This window comes from Pseudophryne corroboree, chromosome 2 (assembly GCF_028390025.1).
Source record: "Pseudophryne corroboree isolate aPseCor3 chromosome 2, aPseCor3.hap2, whole genome shotgun sequence".
Lineage (NCBI taxonomy): Eukaryota > Metazoa > Chordata > Amphibia > Anura > Myobatrachidae > Pseudophryne > Pseudophryne corroboree.
In genome coordinates, this window is record NC_086445.1 from 677,060,509 (window position 1) to 677,082,227 (window position 21,719).

The following is a 21,719-nucleotide window of genomic DNA, read 5'->3' on the forward strand; positions in this document are numbered from 1 at the left end:
ACTGTAGATAGAGGCAGAGAAGACTGTATCAACAGAGTTAGCATAGTGAGAACTGAATCCCCTGATATACTTTTAAAGTACATTATGGTTTTTTTTAGCATGTGGAATGCAGCATTGTAAACCAGAATAAGGTTATGTTCTAGTGCACATACATTATCCTGGGAGTAAATGAGCCTCCAAGATGAGTAACACTAGATCTTTTTGCTAAAGACTGCATGAAGTAAACGGTATATGGGGGAGGGCTGCAGTACAGGATTGCAATGAATTTCTCAAACAAATGCAGATGTGTAATGGATTCTTCCAGTCCACGCACTTGGACATGCTTACTATACTCTTCAACCCCTCTCCTATGTCATCACTAGGAGACACTGGGAGCAGGCTGCTTACACTTACACGCAGGGTGGGTGGGGATATGGACCATTACAATAAAAGCCCTCCTTAAACCAAACCGTAAGTCTAAGCTATTATTTACAAATACCGCACTTAGAGGTAAATTAGTTGTGCCCTCAAGAGCATACATGGGAACAATTAAATACCTCACTGATATTAGTACACTGTATAAAATATTGCAGCTTGTGCACACAGTATTCAAGAAAAAAAATGCTAGGCTAAAACAATATTCAATAAAAATGTCTTCTCTCTATGAAAGTGCTAAAGCATATGGCAGAGATACATAGATTATCCATTAATGAAATGGACTAGCTAACTTACACTTAAAATGAAAGTATAATTTCCTTTGGTACATCATTACAACTGGTAAGGTTTTCTTATTTCTGCTAGTATTAACACTAAAACATGTTGTACCAATGCAGACGATATTGGTGGTTCCATATTGTGTAATCCACAGCTGACAGCCTGTTAATCTGAAGGGGTGTAGTATGTTATGGCGGCAGTCGGGCTCCCGGCGGCCAGCATACCGGCGCAGGGCTGCCGGCGACCAGCATACCGACAGCTGGGCAAGCGCAAATGAACCCCTTGCGGGCAGGGTGGAGCGCTACGCTCGCCAGGCTATCTATTCTCCCTCCAGGGGGGTCGTGTACCCCCAAGAGGGAGAAAAGCTGTCGGTATTCCGGCACCGGTATGCTGGTCGTCGGGAGCCCGGCTGCCGGCAAACTGAAGATCACCCAATCTGAAGCACCTACAGTAGCACCTAAAACTAGCAGACAATAATATAAGTCATTAAGCTTGGTTCCTGTTTTACATGTACTGAAATAATACACTACTCCAACATTTACAGAACACATCTTTACACTCAGATTTGTTAGTGGTTTCTAAACCTCTGCGATTAGTGATCATGTTTGCTAAACTCTGTCACAAGCAACCATCCAATGTACATCTAACCACCAACCGCTGTATAAAAGGAAAACAAATGGTTGCATAGGTCTCAGTAAAAAAAAAAAACTGGAGCAGTAAAATTGAAACAGGCACATTTGTCTTCTAGTAATGAAGAATGGATTGGAGAGGTTTCAGGCCTTGTATAAATTCTACAGTCAGGTTCGGTCTCATTCTGAGGTCAAGCCATCTTAACACGCTGCTTCATGTCAGACTCTAGCTAACTCTGCAATGAAGTTACTTGAAGACTCCATACTTAGCACTGATTTCCACACTAGTAGTTGTTCGTATATTTGTTGGATTGCACAACGTTATCTTGGGTTCCATCAGCTGCAGCAAATTACACTCTTTGTATTTAATGTCATTGTTCATTTTTAAATAATGTCTCAGAAGCCTGCTCCTGCCCTTTCGATGAGCCCAAACTAAGTGCTTTGTATTTCCTCCCAGCAATATAGTAGTACTTTACGTGAGGATACTAAACATGGCAACTTCCTTTCTTCTCAATGCAGAACAATTATTTTACTGAATATCGGGGGTAATTCCAAGTTGATCGCAGCAGGAATTTTGATAGCAATTGGGCAAAACCATGTGCACTGCAGGGGAGGCAGATATAACATGTGCAGAGAGAGTTAGATTTGGGTGGGGTGTGTTCAATCTGCAATCTAATTTGCAGTGTAAAAATAAAGCAGCCAGTATTACCCTGAACAGAAATAAAATAACCCACCCAAATCTAACTCTCTCTGCACATGTTACATCTGCCTCCCCTGCAGTGCACATGGTTTTGCCCAATTGCTAACTAAATTCCTGCTGCGATCAACTTGGAATTACCCCCATCATCTTTATATTTTAAAGCATCCCAGAAAATACCTCATGTTAGATCAAATATAGGTCAATTGCTGGAAAAAATAATGAATTATCAAAAATAACGGCTTATGCCGGAGTACTCATTTCTGTCAAAAGTAAAAATAAAATCCCAGTTCTACTCATTTAGACAAAAGTCTTCTCATAAGTGCTATTCCATATTGCATTCTATTCTTCAAATCCCAGGATTATTAATTTTATTAACCATTGCAGAGGTGCATAGTCATCCGATAAAATTGTTGCCTCCATTTTAGCTTGGTCATTCTTCAAAACATTAATTTCCCATTTTGTTTGCAAACGTGCACTTTGCAGAATTTATAGTCTACAGATAGAGCTGGGGAAATGCTAATCAGCCCATTCTCCTGTTTGGTGGGGCTAGGGTCTGACAACGAACACTTAAGGCAAATTCTGTGAGGTTTGAATAGTTTGTTATACTCTACTCAAGTGCAAAAGATTGTGGCCAGCTTTTAATCTCCTAACAGGGCACTGTATTATCTAATGACAATTATGTTTTGTTACATCATAAAATACTTGCATGACTAATCCTAGAATCACATACAATGGAGGTGAAAAGTACATTAGACTGCAGCGAGAGAAAAGGTATTTGCCGTCTGTAGAAATGTTGATATAAAAAAGTTTCACGTCTCTTTCGGTTCCATTACTGGTGCGTCTGCAAGGACTTCAGAAAATCAGGAGTAAAAGGACCTGGGGTGGATGGACCATCGAAGCTTGATAATGTGAGCGGCATATGACCGTTATACACCGAAGGAAACTAAAATAAACAAGTGAAATATTTTTAAATAGGAAATCGCATTGGGGGGGAATTCAACTACGCGTGAAAACAACAGCCCAGTCGAATCAGCGTGGAAACAACCGCACCTAACGGCAGCACTTTGCTGTATTTAAATTCCGAAGCAACAGCAATTCGCAACCATCACATGCAATTAAATTCCCCCCTAAAAACACAATGTACCAAAATAAATCACAAGGGCCACTATCCTTTCATACAGAACATGAGTGACACTCATAATGGGGTATGGGGGGAAAGGTAATGCTGCTGCCAGAGAGAATGTAAAGGAAATGAAGCAGGTACAAACAATGGAGAGCAATGTTTCCAGCTGTCATATAATGATAATCAGTGATGAAGGCAATAGTTTATTTACTGTAAGATCCATACAATTTAGTGTGCCCTGTGTACATTGAAATTACATATTAACATTAAAAATTACTTTTAAAAATTACTTTTATGGATTTATTACTGAAGATCAGGCACTATGGGCACATATATCAATGCTATTTTGCAGGCTATGCCCTGTAAACCAGGCCTGGCCAACCTGTGGCTCTCCAGCTATTGTGAAACTACACATCCCAGCATGCCCTGCCACATTTTTAGCATTCCCTTATAGCAAAATGGTGGCAGGGCATGCTGAGACTTTTAGTTCCACAGGTTAACCAGGCCTGCTGTAAACAGTCGTTTTTGGAGGATATGGGCAAAAAAATAAAAGCATCCCCAATATCTGTAAGAGGAGACCGCAGCAAATATTGGAGATATCACAATGGTTTAGGTCGCAAAATTAGGTCTCAATAGGTTTCTATGTGGGCTGCTTAAATGGAAAATTTGCAAAGTTCCAGAATGTGAAGCACTCCGGAGTTTGGCACTGGCAGCCAAAGTCATCTTCAGATGGAGTCAGCCATTGCACATTATTTCGGGATAGGGACGCAGACACAAAAGCTGTGTAACTGGGCTCTAAACCAGAACGTAAAAAGTGATCGCATATGCAGTCATTTACTTCCTACTGGTGCCTGGGACTTTACTGGGGACCCTGCTCGGCAAACAAAGATTCCTTAGTGCAGTGAATAAGGAAATTTCAGGGGGCAGACTGCAATTGTCAATAAATACGCCCTGATGTCTGTATTCAGACCTGATCGTAGCAGAAAATGTGTTATTTTACCCTGCACAGAAATATAACCTACCCAAATCTAACTGTGTCTGCACATGTTATATCTGCCACACCTGCAGTGCACATGGTTTTGCCCAACTGCAAACAAATTTGCTGCTGTGATCAGGTCTGAATTACACCCAGTGTCACTATACAACAGCCATCCATTCATCCTTTGTTTTAACTAATTTTTAATCTTTACAGGTATAAACGTTAAACATAACACATAAAGCGCTCCTTATTATCAAATATATCGCATTCATCCTTTGTGCTGCTCACTCACCTGGAACAGTGTATTTGCACCATGCAGCCTGGCAGGGCTGTGAGGAGCAACTGGACTCAGTGTGCTCCAAAAATGAATGCTGGAAAGCATGGCATTTGGGGTGAGTAAAATAGGGGTCTGTGAAAAAAAACCACAAGATAAATATTGGTCATTCCATAAAATATAGGACACAACGCATGATAAGTAAAGTTCACATAACCGCTAACATTTTTATATATTTATGCTGCTAAATGATGGCCGTGTATTGTGTGACAAGTACTATTAAAGTGCTGAAATAGGTGAAAGTACTGTACATAAGCGTGCAAAAGTCTTTGGCCTAAGCTTATGTTTCCTTACAGTATATTGCTCTCTCTCAATGAATATCAACTTTAATTGTTCCCTAAAATCATTATCATGATTAGAAACAAGAATTTAGTACTTTACTTTGAATGTACTATACTTAACCAAATTATTTGTAATCACAAGCTTATTTTATTTTCATCGCAGTCCCAAGAGTTTATGGATATGCTGATGTATGTAATTTGATAGGCATTTAATTTACCGGCTGTCGGGATCCCGGCAAAGGTATGCTGACCGGCAGTCACACATACCACACCCGAATTTTAGTGTGTGGTGCATTGTAACGCGAGTCACTTGCAATGATTCATATAGCGGTCACATCCAAATGCAAAAAATTCTCATAACCATACCCAAAGAACTGCGATGAGGGCATGAGACAAGAAGCTGTTCTCCAGGAATTTACTAACTAGCACACTGAAAATGTTACTGTATAGCGGCTTATGTATGTGCAATGCCAGCACAAACACAATTCTATCCAGTCTACCCATATTTTTAAGTGGCAATCATTTAATGATTGCCGCTGTAAAAATATTGTCAGACTCGCCAGCATGGCGCCCGAGTCTACATATTGCAGGATATTATATAAGTCCCACGATGTTAATATACTAGTCTTCCTTCTTAATTTAACTTGGATGGATTCCCTAGTCACAGCAGAAATTGTGCAACAAATCTATGTGTGATCAACCCCATTGAGTCCAATATCTATAACAGGTAGTCTCACAGAAAGGGGAAACCTTACTGCTGATCATGCTCAAAGTTCCCTGTAAATGGTAAAAGAGCCAATAAGTAGAACTGAAATTGCTGATTGTTGATATCTGACAGAAAATACAGGGAGCTCCTCTCACCTTTGTACAATTTAGTCTAAGGTGGAATTCAATTGTCCACAAAAAAGCGGTAATTTATCTTGGATTAATTTTAGTGTGTATAGCATCAAAAGTGCAGCAAAAAGTATGTGTGTGTTTTTTACTTATCCAAATTGCAAATGTGCGAAAATGCGATTCACACGACGGTGAATCGAAAAGTGTAGGTGAAAATGGGGAAATCTGCCAGTACCCCCCAAAAAAAGCCAAAATAATGTAGGATAGCAGTATAGAACTGGACATATTCAAAGTATTTGGGTACTAAAATTGGTTCAAATGGCTCTTATAGGCATTATTTTTGTGAAAAAAATTCTGAAAAGCAAGTGTTTGAATCATCTAAAGCCATTTAAAAAAAAAATACTCCCACCTGCAAGCCTAAAAACACTTACTCAAAGTACCCCAACACACCTGTCCCATACCTTCTACCCCAGTTTCCATTTTGTACGTTTTCACCCCAAAAATGACATCATTATTATCCAATTAAAAAATAAGAATTTACTTACCGATAATTCTATTTCTCGGAGTCCGTAGTGGATGCTGGGGTTCCTGAAAGGACCATGGGGAATAGCGGCTCCGCAGGAGACAGGGCACAAAAAGTAAAGCTTTAGGATCAGGTGGTGTGCACTGGCTCCTCCCCCTATGACCCTCCTCCAAGCCTCAGTTAGGATACTGTGCCCGGACGAGCGTACACAATAAGGAAGGATTTATGAATCCCGGGTAAGACTCATACCAGCCACACCAATCACACTGTACAACCTGTGATCTGAACCCAGTTAACAGTATGATAACAGCGGAGCCTCTGAAAGATGGCTCACAACAATAATAACCCGATTTTTGTAACTATGTACAAGTATTGCAGATAATCCGCACTTGGGATGGGCGCCCAGCATCCACTACGGACTCCGAGAAATAGAATTATCGGTAAGTAAATTCTTATTTTCTCTATCGTCCTAGTGGATGCTGGGGTTCCTGAAAGGACCATGGGGATTATACCAAAGCTCCCAAACGGGCGGGAGAGTGCGGATGACTCTGCAGCACCGAATGAGAGAACTCCAGGTCCTCCTTAGCCAGGTTATCAAATTTGTAGGATTTTACAAACGTGTTTGCCCCTGACTAAATAGCCGCTCGGCAAAGTTGTAAAGCCGAGACCCCTCGGGCAGCCGCCCAAGATGAGCCCACCTTCCTTGTGGAATGGGCATTTACATATTTTGGCTGTGGCAGGCCTGCCACAGAATGTGCAAGCTGAATTGTATTACACATCCAACTAGCAAAAGTCTGCTTAGAAGCAAGAGCACCCAGTTTGTTGGGTGCATACAGGATAACAGCAAGTCAGTTTTCCTGACTCCAGCCGTCCTGGAACCTATATTTTCAGGGCCCTGACCACATCTAGCAACTTGGAGTCCTCCAAGTCCCTAGTAGGCGCAAGACACCACAATAAGCTGGTTCAGGTGAAACACTGACACCACCTTAGGGAGAGAACTGGGGACGAGTCCGCAGCTCTGCCCTGTCCGAATGGACAAACAGATATGGGCTTTTTTGAGAAAAAAACCACCAATTTGACACTCGCCTGGTCCAGGCCAGGTCCAAGAGCATGTTCACTTTTCATGTGAGATGCTTCAAATCCACAGATTTGACTGGTTTTAAACCAATGTGTTTTGAGGAATCCCAGAACTACGTTGAGATCCCATAGTGCCACTGGAGGCACAAAAGGGGGTTGTATATGCAATACTCCCTTGACAAACTTCTGGACTTCAGGAACTGAAGCCAATTCTTTCTGGAAGAAAAATCGACAGGGCCGAAATTTGAACCTTAATGGACCCCAATTTGAGGCCCATAGACTCTCCTGTTTGCAGGAAATGCAGGAATCGACCGAGTTGAAATTTCTTCGTGGGGCCTTCCTGGCCTCACACCACGCAACATATTTTCGCCACATGTGGTGATAATGTTGTGCGGTCACCTCCTTTCTGGCTTTGACCAGGGTAGGAATGACCTCTTCCTGAATGCCTTTTCCCTTAGGATCCGGCGTTCCACCGCCATGCCGTCAAACGCAGCTGCGGTAAGTCTTGGAACAGACATGGTACTTGCTGAAACAAGTCCCTTCTTAGCGGCAGAGGCCATAAGTCCTCTGTGAGCATCTCTTGAAGTTCCGGGTACCAAGTCCTTCTTGGCCAATCCGGAGCCATGAGTATAGTTCTTACTCCTCTACGTCTTATAATTCTCAGTACCTTAGGTATGAAAAGCAGAGGATGGAACACATACACCGACTGGTACACCCATGGTGTTACCAGAACGTCCACAGCTATTGCCTGAGGGTCTCTTAACCTGGCGCAATACCTGTCCCGTTTTTTGTTCAGACGGGACGCCATCATGTCCACCTTTGGTAATTCCCAACGGTTTACAATCATGTGGAAAACTTCCCCATGAAGTTCCCACTCTGCCGGGTGGAGGTCGTGCCTACTGAGGAAGTCTGCTTCCCAGTTTCCATTCCCGGAATGAAACACTGCTGACAGTGCTATCACATGATTTTCCGCCCAGCGAAAAGTCCTTGCAGTTTTTGCCACTGCCCTCCTGCTTCTTTTGCCGCCCTGTCTATTTACGTGGGCGACTGCCGTGATGTTTTATCCCACTGGATCAATACCGGCTGACCTTGAAGCAGAGGTCTTGCTAAGCTTAGAGCATTATAAATTTACCCTTAGCTATATTTATGTGGAGAAAAGTCTCCAGACTTGATCACACTCCCTGGAAATTTTTTCCTTGTGTGACTGCTCCCCAGCCTCTCGGGCTGGCCTCCGTGGTCACCAACATCCAAAACTGAATGCCGAATCTGCGGCCCTCTAGAAGATGAGCACTCTGTAACCACCACAGGAGAGACACCCTTGTCCTTGGATATAGGGTTATCCGCTGATGCATCTGAAGATGCGATCCGGACCATTTGTCCAGCAGATCCCACTGAAAAGTTCTTGCATGAAATCTGCCGACTGGAATTGCTTCGAAGGAAGTCACCATTTTTTTTACCATGGCCCTTGTGCAATGATGCACTGATTTTAGGAGGTTCCTGACTAGCTCGGATAACTCCCTGGCTTTCTCTTCCGGGAGAAACACCTTTTTCTGGACTGTGTCCAGAATCATCCCTAAGCACAGGAGACTTGTTGTCGGGATCAGCTGCGATTTTGGAATATTTAGAATCCACCCCTGCTGTTGTAACAGTATCCGAGATAGTGCTACTCCGACCTCCAACTGTTCCCTGGACTTTGCCCTTATCAGGAGATCGTCCAAGTAAGGGATAATTAAGACGCCTTTTCTTCGAAGAAGAACCATCATTTCGGCCATTACCTTGGTAAAGACCCGGGGTGCCGTGGACAATCCAAACGGCAGCGTCTGAAACTGATAGTGACAGTTCTGTACCACGAACCTGAGGTACCCTTAGTGATAAGGGCAAATTTGGGACATGGAGGTAAGCATCCCTGATGTCTCGGGACACCATATAGTCCCCTTCTTCCCGGTTCGTTATCACTGCTCTGAGTGACTCCATCTTGATTTGAACCTTTGTAAGTGTTCAAATTTTTTTAGATTTAGAATAGGTCTCACCTAGCCTTCTGGCTTCAGTACCACAATATAGTGTGGAATAATACCCCTTTTCTTGTTGTAGGAGGGGTAATTTAATTTTCACCTGCTGGGAATACAGCTCGTGAATTGTTTCCGATACTGCCTCCTTGTCGGAGGGAGACCTTGGTAAAGCAGACTTCAGGAGCCTGCGCAGGGGAAACGTCTCGACATTCCAATCTGTACCCCTGGGATACTACTTGTAGGATCCAGGGGTCCTGTACGGTCTCAGCGTCATGCTGAGAGCTTGTCAGAAGCGGTGGAACGCTTCTGTTCCTGGGAATGGGCTGCCTGCTGCAGTCTTCTTCCCTTTCCTCTATCCCTGGGCAGATATGACTCTTATAGGGACGAAAGGACTGAAGCTGAAAAGACGGTGTCTTTTTCTGCAGAGATGTGACTTAGGGTAAAAAACGGTGGATTTTCCAGCAGTTGCCGTGGCCACCAGGTCCGATGGACCGACCCCAAATAACTCCTCTTCCTTTATACGGCAATACACCTTTGTGCCGTTTGGAATCTGCATCACCTGACCACTGTCGTGTCCATAAACATCTTCTGGCAGATATGGACATCGCACTTACTCTTGATGCCAGAGTGCAAATATCCCTCTGTGCATCTCGCATATATAGAAATGCATCCTTTAAATGCTCTATAGTCAATAAAATACTGTCCCTGTCAAGGGTATCAATATTTTTAGTCAGGGAATCCGACCAAGCCACCCCAGCTCTGCACATCCAGGCTGAGGCGATCGCTGGTCGCAGTATAACACCAGTATGTGTGTATATACTTTTTATATTTTCCAGCCTCCTGTCAGCTGGCTCCTTGAGGACGGCCCTATCTATAGACGGTACCGCCACTTGTTCTGATAAGCGTGTGAGCGCCTTATCCACCCTAAGGGGTGTTTCCCAACGCGCCCTAACTTCTGGCGGGAAAGGGTATACCGCCCATATTTTCTATCGGGGGGAACCCACGCATCATCACACACTTCATTTAATTTATCTGATTCAGGAAAAACTACGGTAGTTTTTTCACATCCCACATAATACCCTCTTTTGTGGTACTTGTAGTATCAGAAATATGTAACACCTCCTTCATTGCCCTTAACGTGTGGCCCTAATAAGGAATACGTTTGTTTATTCACCGTCGACACTGGATTCAGTGTCCCTGTCTGTGTCTGTGTCGACCGACTAAAGTAAACGGGCGTTTTAAAACCCCTGACGGTGTTTTTGAGACGTCTGGACCGGTACTAATTGTTTGTCGGCCGTCTCATGTCGTCAACCGACCTTGCCGCGTGTTGACATTATCACGTAATTCCCTAAATAAGCCATCCATTCCGGTGTCGACTCCCTAGAGAGTGACATCACCATTACAGGCAATTGCTCCGCCTCCTCACCAACATCGTCCTCATACATGTCGACACACACGTACCGACACACAGCACACACACAGGGAATGCTCTGATAGAGGACAGGACCTACTAGCCCTTTGGAGAGACAGAGGGAGAGTTTGCCAGCACACACCAAAAACGCTATAATTATATAGGGACAACCTTATATAAGTGTTTTCCCTTATAGCATCTTTTTTATATATTTCTAACGCCAAATTAGTGCCCCCCCTCTCTGTTTTAACCCTGTTTCTGTAGTGCAGTGCAGGGGAGAGCCTGGGAGCCTTCCCTCCAGCCTTTCTGTGAGGGAAAATGGCGCTGTGTGCTGAGGAGATAGGCCCCGCCCCTTTTTCGGCGGCCTCGTCTCCCGCTCTTAACGGATTCTGGCAGGGGTTAAATATCTCCATATAGCCCCCGGAGGCTATATGCGAGGTATTTTTAGCCAAAAATAGGTTTTCATTGCCTCCCAGGGCGCCCCCCTTCCAGCGCCCTGCACCCTCAGTGACTGCCGTGTGAAGTGTGCTGAGAGGAAATGGCGCACAGCTGCAGTGCTGTGCGCTACCTTAAGAAGACTGAGGAGTCTTCATGCCGCCGATTCTGGACCTTCTTCTTGTTTCAGCATCTGCAAGGGGGCCGGCGGCGAGGCTCCGGTGACCATCCAGGCTGTACCTGTGATCGTCCCTCTGGAGCTAATGTCCAGTAGCCAAAGAAGCCAATCCATCCTGCACGCAGGTGAGTTCACTTCTTCTCCCCCAAGTCCCTCGTTGCAGTGATCCTGTTGCCAGCAGGACTCACTGTAAAATAAAAAACCTAAGCTAAACTTTTCTAAGCAGCTCTTTAGGAGAGCCACCTAGATTGCACCCTTCTCGGCCGGGCACAAAAATCTAACTGAGGCTTGGAGGAGGGTCATAGGGGGAGGAGCCAGTGCACACCACCTGATCCTAAAGCTTTACTTTTTGTGCCCTGTCTCCTGCGGAGCCGCTATTCCCCATGGTCCTTTCAGGAACCCCAGCATCCACTAGGACGATAGAGAAATAATTAAACACTTTCATGTGCCTAATTAGTCATTAAGGGGGTGTCCTAGATGTTCTGGACCCAATCCCAACATTTTTACCTTAAAATAGGGATTTTCCACAACTTTTCACCTGCTCAGGAGGTGGTGAAAGAAATTTGCGTTAAACCTATAGAGAATTATCACCAGCAATGTTTTCTGGACAACTGAATAGTGGCTTTACGTGCTAAAATAAGATTTTACTTACCGGTAAATCTATTTCTCGTAGTCCGTAGTGGATGCTGGGGACTCCGTAAGGACCATGGGGAATAGACGGGCTCTGCAGGAGACATGGGCACTTTAAGAAAGAATTTAGACTCTGGTGTGCTCTGGCTCCTCCCTCTATGTCCCTCCTCCAGACCTCAGTTAGAGAAACTGTGCCCGGAAGAGCTGACAGTACAAGGAAAGGATTTTGGAAATCCAGGGCAAGACTCATACCAGCCACACCAATCACACCGTATAACTTGTGATAAACTTACCCAGTCAACAGTATGAACAACAACAGAGCATCAATTCAACCCTGATGCAACCATAACATAGCCCTTATTGCAGCAATAACTATATACAAGTATTGCAGAAGAAGTCCGCACTTGGGACGGGCGCCCAGCAACCACCATGGACTACGAGAAATAGATTTACCGGTAAGTAAAATCTTATTTTCTCTAACGTCCTAGTGGATGCTGGGGACTCCGTAAGGACCATGGGGATTATACCAAAGCTCCCAAACGGGCGGTAGAGTGCAGATGACTCTGCTGCACCAAATGAGCCAACACAAGGTCCTCCTCAGCCAGGGTATCAAACTTGTAGAGCTTTGCAAAAGTGTTTGAACCTGACCAAGTAGCCGCTCGGCACAGCTGTAATGCCGAGACCCCTCGGGCAGCCGCCCAAGAAGAGCCCACCTTCCTAGTGGAATGGGCCTTAACTGATTTTGGCAGCGGCAATCCAGCCGCAGAATGAGCCTGCTGAATCGTGTTACAGATCCAGCGAGCAATAGCTTGCTTTGAAGCAGGAGCACCAAGCTTGTTGGAAGCATACAGGATAAACAAAGATTCTGTTTTCCTGACCCTAGCCATTCTGGCTACATAAATCTTCAAAGCCCTGACCACATCAAGTAATTCGGAATCCTCCAAGTCAGTAGTAGCCACAGGCACCACAATAGGTTGGTTTATATGAAAGGATGAAACCACTTTTGGCAGAAATTGTGGACGGGTCCGCAACTCTGCTCTATCCGCATGGAAAACCAGATAGGGGCTTTTATGTGACAAAGCCGCTAATTCTGACACACGCCTAGCCGAAGCCAATGCTAGTAGCATGACCACCTTCCACGTGAGATATTTAAATTCCACCGTTTTGAGTGGTTCAAACCAGTGGGATTTCAGGAAACTCAACACCACGTTAAGATCCCAAGGTGCCACGGGGGCACAAAAGGGGGCTGAATACACAGCACTCCCTTCACAAACGTCTGAACTTCAGGTAGAGAAGCCAGCTCTTTTTGAAAGAAAATGGATAGGGCCGAAATCTGGACCTTAATGGAACCCAATTTTAGGCCCAAAGTCACTCCTGACTCTAGGAAGTGAAGGAAACGGCCCAGCTGGAATTCCTCCGTAGGGGCATTCCTGGCCTCACACCAAGCAACATATATTCGCCATATACGGTGATAATGTTGAGCGGTCACGTCCTTCCTAGCCTTTATCAGCGTAGGAATGACCTCATCTGGAATGCCTTTTTCCGCTAGGATCCGGCGTTCAACCGCCATGCCGTCAAACGCAGCCGCGGTAAGTCTTGGAAGACAGGGCCCTTGTTGCAACAAGTCCTGTCTTAGAGGAAGAGGCCACGGGTCCTCTGTGAGCATTTCTTGCAGATCTGGATACCAAGTCCTTCTTGGCCAATCCGGAACAATGAGTATTGTTTTCACTCCTCTTTTTCTTATGATTCTCAACACCTTGGGTATGAGAGGAAGAGGAGGAAATACATAGACCGATTGGAACACCCACGGTGTCACCAGGGCGTCTACAGCTATCGCCTGAGGGTGTCTTGACCTGGCGCAATACCTCTGTAGTTTCTTGTTGAGGCGGGATGCCATCATGTCCACCTGTGGCAGTTCCCACCAACTTGCAACCTGTGCAAAGACTTCTTGATGAAGTCCCCACTCCCCCGGGTGGAGGTCGTGCCTGCTGAGGAAGTCTGCTTCCCAGTTGTCTACCCCCGGGATGAATACTGCTGACAGTGCGCTTACATGATTCTCCGCCCAGCGAAGAATTCTGGTGGCTTCCGCCATCGCCACCCTGCTCCTTGTGCCGCCTTGTCGGTTTACATGAGCCACAGTGGTGATGTTGTCCGACTGAATCAGAACTGGTTGACCGCGAAGCAGGGTCTCTGCTTGACGTAGGGCGTTGTAAATGGCCCTTAGTTCCAGGATGTTGATGTGAAGGCAAGTCTCCTGACATGACCACAGACCTTGGAAATTTCTTCCCTGTGTGACTGCTCCCCACCCTCGGAGGCTTGCATCCGTGGTCACCAGGACCCAGTCCTGAATGCCGAATCTGCGGCCCTCGAGAAGGTGAGCACTCTGCAGCCACCACAGGAGAGACACCCTGGCCCTGGGGGATAGGGTGATTAACCGATGCATCTGAAGATGTGATCCGGACCATTTGTCCAGTAAGTCCCATTGAAAGGTCCTCGCATGGAACCTGCCGAAGGGAATGGCCTCGAATGATGCCACCATCTTTCCCAGGACTCGAGTGCAGTGATGCACTAACACCTGTTTTGGTTTTAATAGGTCCCTGACCAGTGTCATGAGTTCCTGAACCTTCTCTGTCGGGAGATAAACCCTTTTCTGGCCTGTGTCCAGAATCATGCCCAGGAAAGGCAGACGAGTCGTAGGAACCAACTGCGACTTTGGAATATTCAGAATCCAGCCGTGTTGCCTTAACACTTCCAGAGAACGTTCTACGCTGATCAGCAACTGCTCTCTTGACCTCGCTTTTATGAGGAGATCGTCCAAGTATGGGATAATTGTGACCCCTTGCTTCCGCAGGAGTACCATCATTTCCGCCATTACCTTGGTAAATATTCTCGGAGCCGTGGAAAGACCAAACGACAACGTCTGAAATTGGTAATGACAATCCTGTACCACAAATCTGAGGTACGCCTGATGAGGTGGATAAATGGGGACATGAAGGTATGCATCCTTTATGTCCAGAGACACCATAAAATCCTCCCCTTCCAGGCTTGCAATGACTGCTCTCAGTGATTCCATCTTGAACCGGAACCTTTTTAGGTACATGTTCAGGGATTTTAAATTCAATATGGGTCTAACCGAACCGTCCGGTTTTGGTACCACAAACATGGTCGAATAATAACCCTTTCCTTGTTGAAGGAGGGGAACCTTGACCACCACCTGTTGAAGATACAATTTGTGAATTGCAGTTAACACTATTTCCCTCTCTAAGGGGGAAGCTGGCAGGGCCGACTTGAGGTATCGGTGAGGGGGCATCTCTTCGAATTCCAGCTTGTATCCCTGAGACACAATATCTATTGCCCAGGGATCCCACTGGGAGTGAACCCACTTGTGGCTGAAATTTCGGAGACGCGCCCCCACCGGGCCTAGCTCCGCCTGTGGAGCCCCAGCGTCATGCGGTGGATTTAGTGGAAGCCGGGGAAGACTTCTGTTCCTGGGAACTAGCTGTGTTGTGCAGCTTCTTTCCTCTGCCCCTGCCTCTGGCAAGAAAGGACGCACCTCGGACTTCCTTGTTTTTCTGTGATCAAAAGGACTGCATTTGGTAATACGGTGCTTTCTTAGGTTGTGAGGAAACATATGGCAAAAAATTTCACTTCCCAGCCGTAGCTGTGGAGACCAGGTCCGAGAGACCTTCCCCAAACAATTCCTCACCCTTGTAATGTAAAACCTCCATGTGCCTTTTTGAGTCGGCATCACCTGTCCATTGCAGAGTCCACAGGACCCTTCTGGCAGAAATCGACATAGCATTTATTCTAGAACCTAGTAGGCTAATGTCTCTCTGAGCATCTCTCATATAAAGGACAGCATCTTTAATATGCCCCAGGGTCATTAATATAGTATCCTTGTCTAAGGTATCAAGTTCCCCAGATAAGGTATCCGTCCATGCTGCTACAGCACTACACACCCAAGCCGACGCGATTGCCGGCCTCAGTAAGGTACCTGAATGTGTATAAATGGACTTCAGGGTAACCCCCTGTTTTCTATCCGCAGCATCTTTGAGGGTAGCCGTATCCTGTGACGGCAGGGCTACCTTCTTGGATAAGCGTGTCAAAGCTTTGTCCACCCTAGGGGAGGATTCCCAGCGTAACCTGTCCGTTGGCGGGAAAGGATACGCCATAACAATCTTTTTGGAAATCTGCAGTTTTTTATCTGGAGATTCCCAAGCCTTTTCACATAACTCATTGAGCTCGTGTGAGGGGGGAAAAGTTACCTGCGGCTTCTTTTCCCCATACATATGAACCCTCCTGTCAGGGACTGGGGTTTCCTCTGTGATGTGCAACACATCCTTAATAGCTATAATCATATAACGGATGGATTTAGCCAATTTTGGCTGTAACTTTGCATCATCGTAATCGACACTGGAGTCAGAATCCATGTCGGTATCCGTGTCAATAATTTGGGATAGTGGGCGCTTCTGAGACCCTGTCGGTCTCTGCGACATAGGATCAGGCATGGGTTGGGACCCTGACTGTCCTGAGGTTTCGGCTTTGTCTAACCTTTTATGCAAGGAATTAACATCATTTAAAACCTTCCACATATCCATCCAATCAGGTGTCGGTGCCGTCGGCAGAGACACCACATTAATTTGCTCCCGCTCTGCTTCCACATAGCCTTCCTCATCAGACATGTCGACACAAGCGTACCGACACCACACACACAGGGAATGCCCTTTGTGAAGACAGCTCCCCCACAAGGCCCTTTGGTGAGACAGAGAGAGAGTATGCCAGCACACACCCCAGCGCTATATAACCTAGGAATAACACAGTAACTTAATGTTAACCCAGTAGCTGCTGCATATTGTGTTTTTAGCGCCTAATTATGTGCCCCCCCTCTCCGTTCACCCTTTTCTACCGTGATCTGCAGGGGAGAGCCTGGGGAGCTTCTTCTCAGCGGAGCTGTGGAGAAAAAAATGCCGCTGGTGAGTGCTGAGGGAGAAGCCCCGCCCCCTCGACGGCGGGCTTCTGTCCCGCTAAAATACATATCTTTTTGGCAGGGGCTCATACATATATACAGTGCCCAATTGTAAATACGAGTACTTTTGCCAACAGAGGTCCAAATGCTGCCCAGGGCGCCCCCCCCCCTGCGCCCTTACAGCGACCGGAGTATGTGAGGTGTGTTTGGAGCAATGGCGCACAGCTGCAGTGCTGTGCGTTACCTCATGTGAAGAACGGAGTCTTCTGCCGCCGATTTCGAAGTCTTCTTGCTTCTCATACTCACCCGGCTTCTGTCTTCCGACTCTGCGAGGGGGACGGCGGCGCGGCTCTGGGATCGGACGACGAGGGTGAGATCCTATCTACGATCCCTCTGGAGCTAATGGTGTCCAGTAGCCTAAGAAGCAGGACCTAGCTTCAGAGAGTAGGACTGCTTCTCTCCCCTCTGTCCCACGATGCAGGGAGTCTGTTGCCAGCAGAGCTCCCAGAAAATAAAAAACCTAACAAAATACTTTCTTACAGCAAGCTCAGGAGAGCTCACTGAACATAACCCAGCTCGTCCGGGCACAGATTCAAACTGAGGTCTGGAGGAGGGACATAGAGGGAGGAGCCAGAGCACACCAGAGTCTAAATTCTTTTAGAGTGCCCATGTCTCCTGCGGAGCCAGTCTATTCCCCATGGTCCTTACGGAGTCCCCAGCATCCACTAGGACATTAGAGAAAACTATTTATATTGTGAAAACGGGATTTCACAGACAATTGATTTCCCCTCTAAATATCTACAAAAATATTACCATATACTTATGCCACCTTAATATTTATATTGCACACTATTTGGGGACCAGTATTAGAGTCCCTGGTCACATACCGCTTATCATATGCATAGAAAGCACTGACCGCTCTGGAACGGGTTCAAGGGTTTACTCAGAGCTCCCTTTTTCGAAAATGAAGGTGTTATCTTAATGCACTAAAACTGCAATAAATCTATGACAGTTTCACATTAAAGTATTGGTGTCACTTATACTGCTTTCACATTGCAAAACCGGGTTGAACCCGGTACCTGTACACGGGTCTGTGGCGGGTGCGACCTGATTGAGACCCCTTGCAGATTGGCGGCACCAACCCAGCAAATTGCCGGGTTGGTGACGTCAGTGGTGAGGTGTGTAGAGGTAGCGCTTGGCGATCAGATCATCTACAAGCTACGCCTATCCCTCTAACGCCGCCTCTCCCTATACTGTGAACGGGTCCCATCGACCTAGCAACCCGTTAAACACTGCACCTGACCCGGTAATAATCCTGCTTTATTCCCAGGTTGAAATACCGGGTCATGTGACCTGGGAATTCGGGACTTACCCCTATCACACCGCACATCGAGCCAGCAATATACCAGGTTATTAGTGCTGTGTGAAAGGGATATTATTTTTTATCTGAAAACTGCCAAGTCTACTTTAAGAGTAACAGCTATTTTTAAATTAAAAGTATTACAGGTTGAGTATCCCATATCCAAATATTCCAAAATACGGAATATTCCGAAATACAGAATTTTTGGAGTGAGATAGTGAAATCTTTGTTTTTTGATGGCTCAATGTACACAAACTTGGTTTAATAGACAAAGTCATTAAAAATATTGTATTAAATGATCTTCAGGCTGTGTGTATAAGGTGTAAATGAAACATAAATTAATTGTGTGAATGTACAACCACTTCGTTTAATGCACAAAGTTATAAAAAATATTGGCTAAAATCACCTTCAGGCTGTGTGTATAAGGGGTATATGAAACATAAATGCATTTTGTGCTTAGACTTGGGTACCATCGCCATGATCTCTCATTATGGGATGCAATTATTCCAAAATACGGAAATATCCGATATCCAAAATACTTCTGGTCCCAAGCATTTTGGATAAGGGATACTCAACCTGTAATATTTTTGCAAAAACGCTTGTAGAATTTGGTAACAGTCTGAAAAAATAGGATTTTGGTTACCTACCGGTAAATCCTTTTCTCGTAGTCCGTTGAGAATGCTGGGGTCCACATTCGTACCATGGGGTATAGACAGGTCCACCAGGAGCCCTTGGCACTTTAAGAGTTTGAGTGTGTGGGCTGGCTCCTCCCTCTATGCCCCTCCTACCAGACCCAGTTTAGAAACGGTGCCCAAGGAGACGGACATCTTCGAGAGAAGGATTATACACAGATAGTGGCGAGATTCATACCAGCTCAAACATACAAGGCACGTCAAGCTAACTTAGCTTGAACACTCAGCAACCGCTGAAACATTACTTACCAAGTAACAATGCAGTACTCCACTAAAACTAAGTTGTACTGAACCAAACAACATTTGCAGGAAAACGAAGCGCTGGGCGAGAGCCCAGCATCCTCTACGGACTACGAGAAAAAGGATTTACCGGAAGGTAACCAAAATCCTATTTTCTCTTACGTCCTAGAGGATGCTGGGGTCCACATTAGTACCATGGGGATGTACCAAAGCTCCCAGAACGGGAGGGAGAGTGCGGAGGCTCCTGCAGAACTGATTGGCCTCTGATGATCTGCAGTTCAGTCAAAGTATCGAACTTGCAAAACTTTGCAAACGTGTTCGACCCAGACCAAGTTGCACTGCCGAAACACTCCTGGGCAGCCGCCCAGGAAGACCCCACCTTACGAGTAGAGTGGGCCTTAACAGATTTTGGACACGGCAATCCTGCCGTAGAATAAGCGTGCTGGATAGTGAATCGAATCCAGCGAGAAATAGCCTGCTTAGAAGCAGGACACCCAATTTTCTTGGGATCATAGAGGACAAACAGAGTCAGACTTTCTGTGACGAGAAGTTCTCTTCACATAGATCTTCAGAGCCCTTACAACATCCAATGACTTTGATGTAATTGAGTCAGTAGCCACTGGCACCACAATAGGTTGGTTGATATGAAATGCCGACACAACCTTCGGAAGAAACTGCTGACGTGTCCGGAGCTCAGCTCTATCTTCGTGGAAGATCAAGTAAGTACTTTTACAGGATAAAGCCCCCAACTCGGACACGCCTCTAGCAGAAGCTAAGGCCAACAACGTGACCGCCTACCATGTAAGAAATTTGACCTCAACCTCCTGTAGAGGCTCCAACCAATCCGACTGGAGGAACCGCAACACCATGTTAAGGTCCCAAGGCGCCGTAGGTGGTACAAAGGGAAGTTGGATGTGCAGAACTCCCTTCAAAAAAGTCTGAACCTCAGGAGGGCAGCCAATTGTTTCTGAAAGAAAATGGATAGGGCCGAAATCTGGACCTTCACAGATCCTAACCTCAGGCCCATATCCACACCTGCTTGCAGGAAGAGGAGAAAACGTCCGAGTTGAAACTCCACCGTAGGAAACTTCTTGGATTCACACCAAGAGACATGTCTTCCAAATACGATGGTAATGTATAGACGTTATCCCTTTCCTAGCCTGTATGAGGGTAGGAATGACCTTCTTCGGAATGCCCTTCCGAGCAAGTATCAGGCGCTCAACTTCCATGTCGTCAAACGTAGCCACGGTAAGTCTTGATAGGCAACCAAAACCCCTGCTGCAGCAGGTCCTCCCGAAGAGGAAGAGGCCTCGGTTCTTCTTGCAGTAGATTCAGAAGGTCCGCGTACCAAGCCCTTCTTGGCCAGTCCGGGGCAATGAGGATCGCTTGAACCCTTGTTCTGCTTATGAGCTTTAGGATTCTTGGGATGAGTGGGAGTGGTGGAAACACGTACACTGACTGGAACACCCACGGAGACACCAGGGCGTCCACTGCCACTGCCTGTGGGTCCCTCGACCTGGAACAATAACGCCAAAGCTTCTTGTTGAGGCGAGAGGCCATCATGTCTATTTGGGGTAATGCCCAAAAGTCTGTTATTTCCATGAACACCTCTGGATGGAGACCCCACTCCCCTGGATGGAGATAGTGTCTGCTGAGGAAGTCTGCTTCTCAGTTGTCTATTCCCGGAATGAAGATGGCCGACAGCGCCAACGCGTGTTTTTCTGTCCAGAGGAGTATTCTGGTCACCTCTGACATTGCCGCTCTGCTCTTTGTTCCGCCCTGTCGGTTTATGTAAGCCACTGTTACGTTGTCCAACTGCCCTTGAATGGCCCAATTTCTTAGAAGAGGGGCCGCCTGAAGAAGACCGTTGTAGACGGCTCATCGTTCCAGGATGTTGATGGGCAGGCCGGCTTCCAGGCTTGACCACCGTCCTTGGAAGGTTACTCCTAGAGTGACTGCTCCCCAGCCCCGAAGGGTCACATCTGTGGTTAGGAAGGACCCATTCCTGAATCCCGAACCTGCAGCCCTACAGAAGGTGAGGTAATTGCAACCACCAGAGGAGAGAAATCCTGTCCCTCGGCAACAGACATTCTCTGGTGCATGTGGAGATGAGATCCCGACCACTTGTCCAGGAGATCCAGTTGGAAGGTCAGAGCGTGGAACCTCCCGTAATGAAGAGCCTCGTAAGAGGCCACCATCTTTCCCAACAGGTGAATGCATTGATGAACAGACACCCGGGCTGGCTTCAGGACATCCCGGACTATAGTTTGCATCACCAACGTCTTTTCCTGCGGAAGAAACACCTTCTGCACTTCTGTGTCCAGGATCATTCCAATAAAAGGACAACCTCTGGGTTGGTTCCAAATGTGACTTTGGAAGGTTCAGAATCCAACCATGACTCTTGAGGAGTCGTGTTGTGAGAACAATGGACTGCAGCAGCTTCTCCTTGGACGATGCCTTTATCAGCAGATCATCCAGATATGGAATGATGTTCACCCCTTGTTTGCGGAGAACCATAATTTCTGCCATCACCTTGGTAAACACCCTTGGTGCTGTGGAGAGGACAAATGGCAGGGCCTGTAACCGGAAAGGACAGTCCAGCAATGCGAAATGGAGAGAAGCCTG

The 21,719-nt window shown here is 46.2% G+C and overlaps 1 protein-coding gene across 2 annotated transcripts in view; it reads right to left on the reverse strand.

The window, feature by feature from the left end:
- Positions 1-2,122: 2,122 nt before the first annotated feature.
- ELK4 (ETS transcription factor ELK4) overlaps positions 2,123-21,719 on the reverse strand; it is a 166,630-nt gene continuing 147,033 nt past the window's right edge. For both annotated transcript variants that reach the window (XM_063955143.1, XM_063955142.1), the window contains 2 exons: positions 4,417-4,533; positions 2,123-2,965 (listed from right to left, as the gene is read on the reverse strand). In XM_063955143.1, the coding sequence (XP_063811213.1) occupies positions 2,852-2,965; positions 4,417-4,533 (231 nt within the window). In that variant the 3' untranslated portion in view covers positions 2,123-2,851. The remainder of the gene's footprint in view (positions 2,966-4,416; positions 4,534-21,719) is intronic.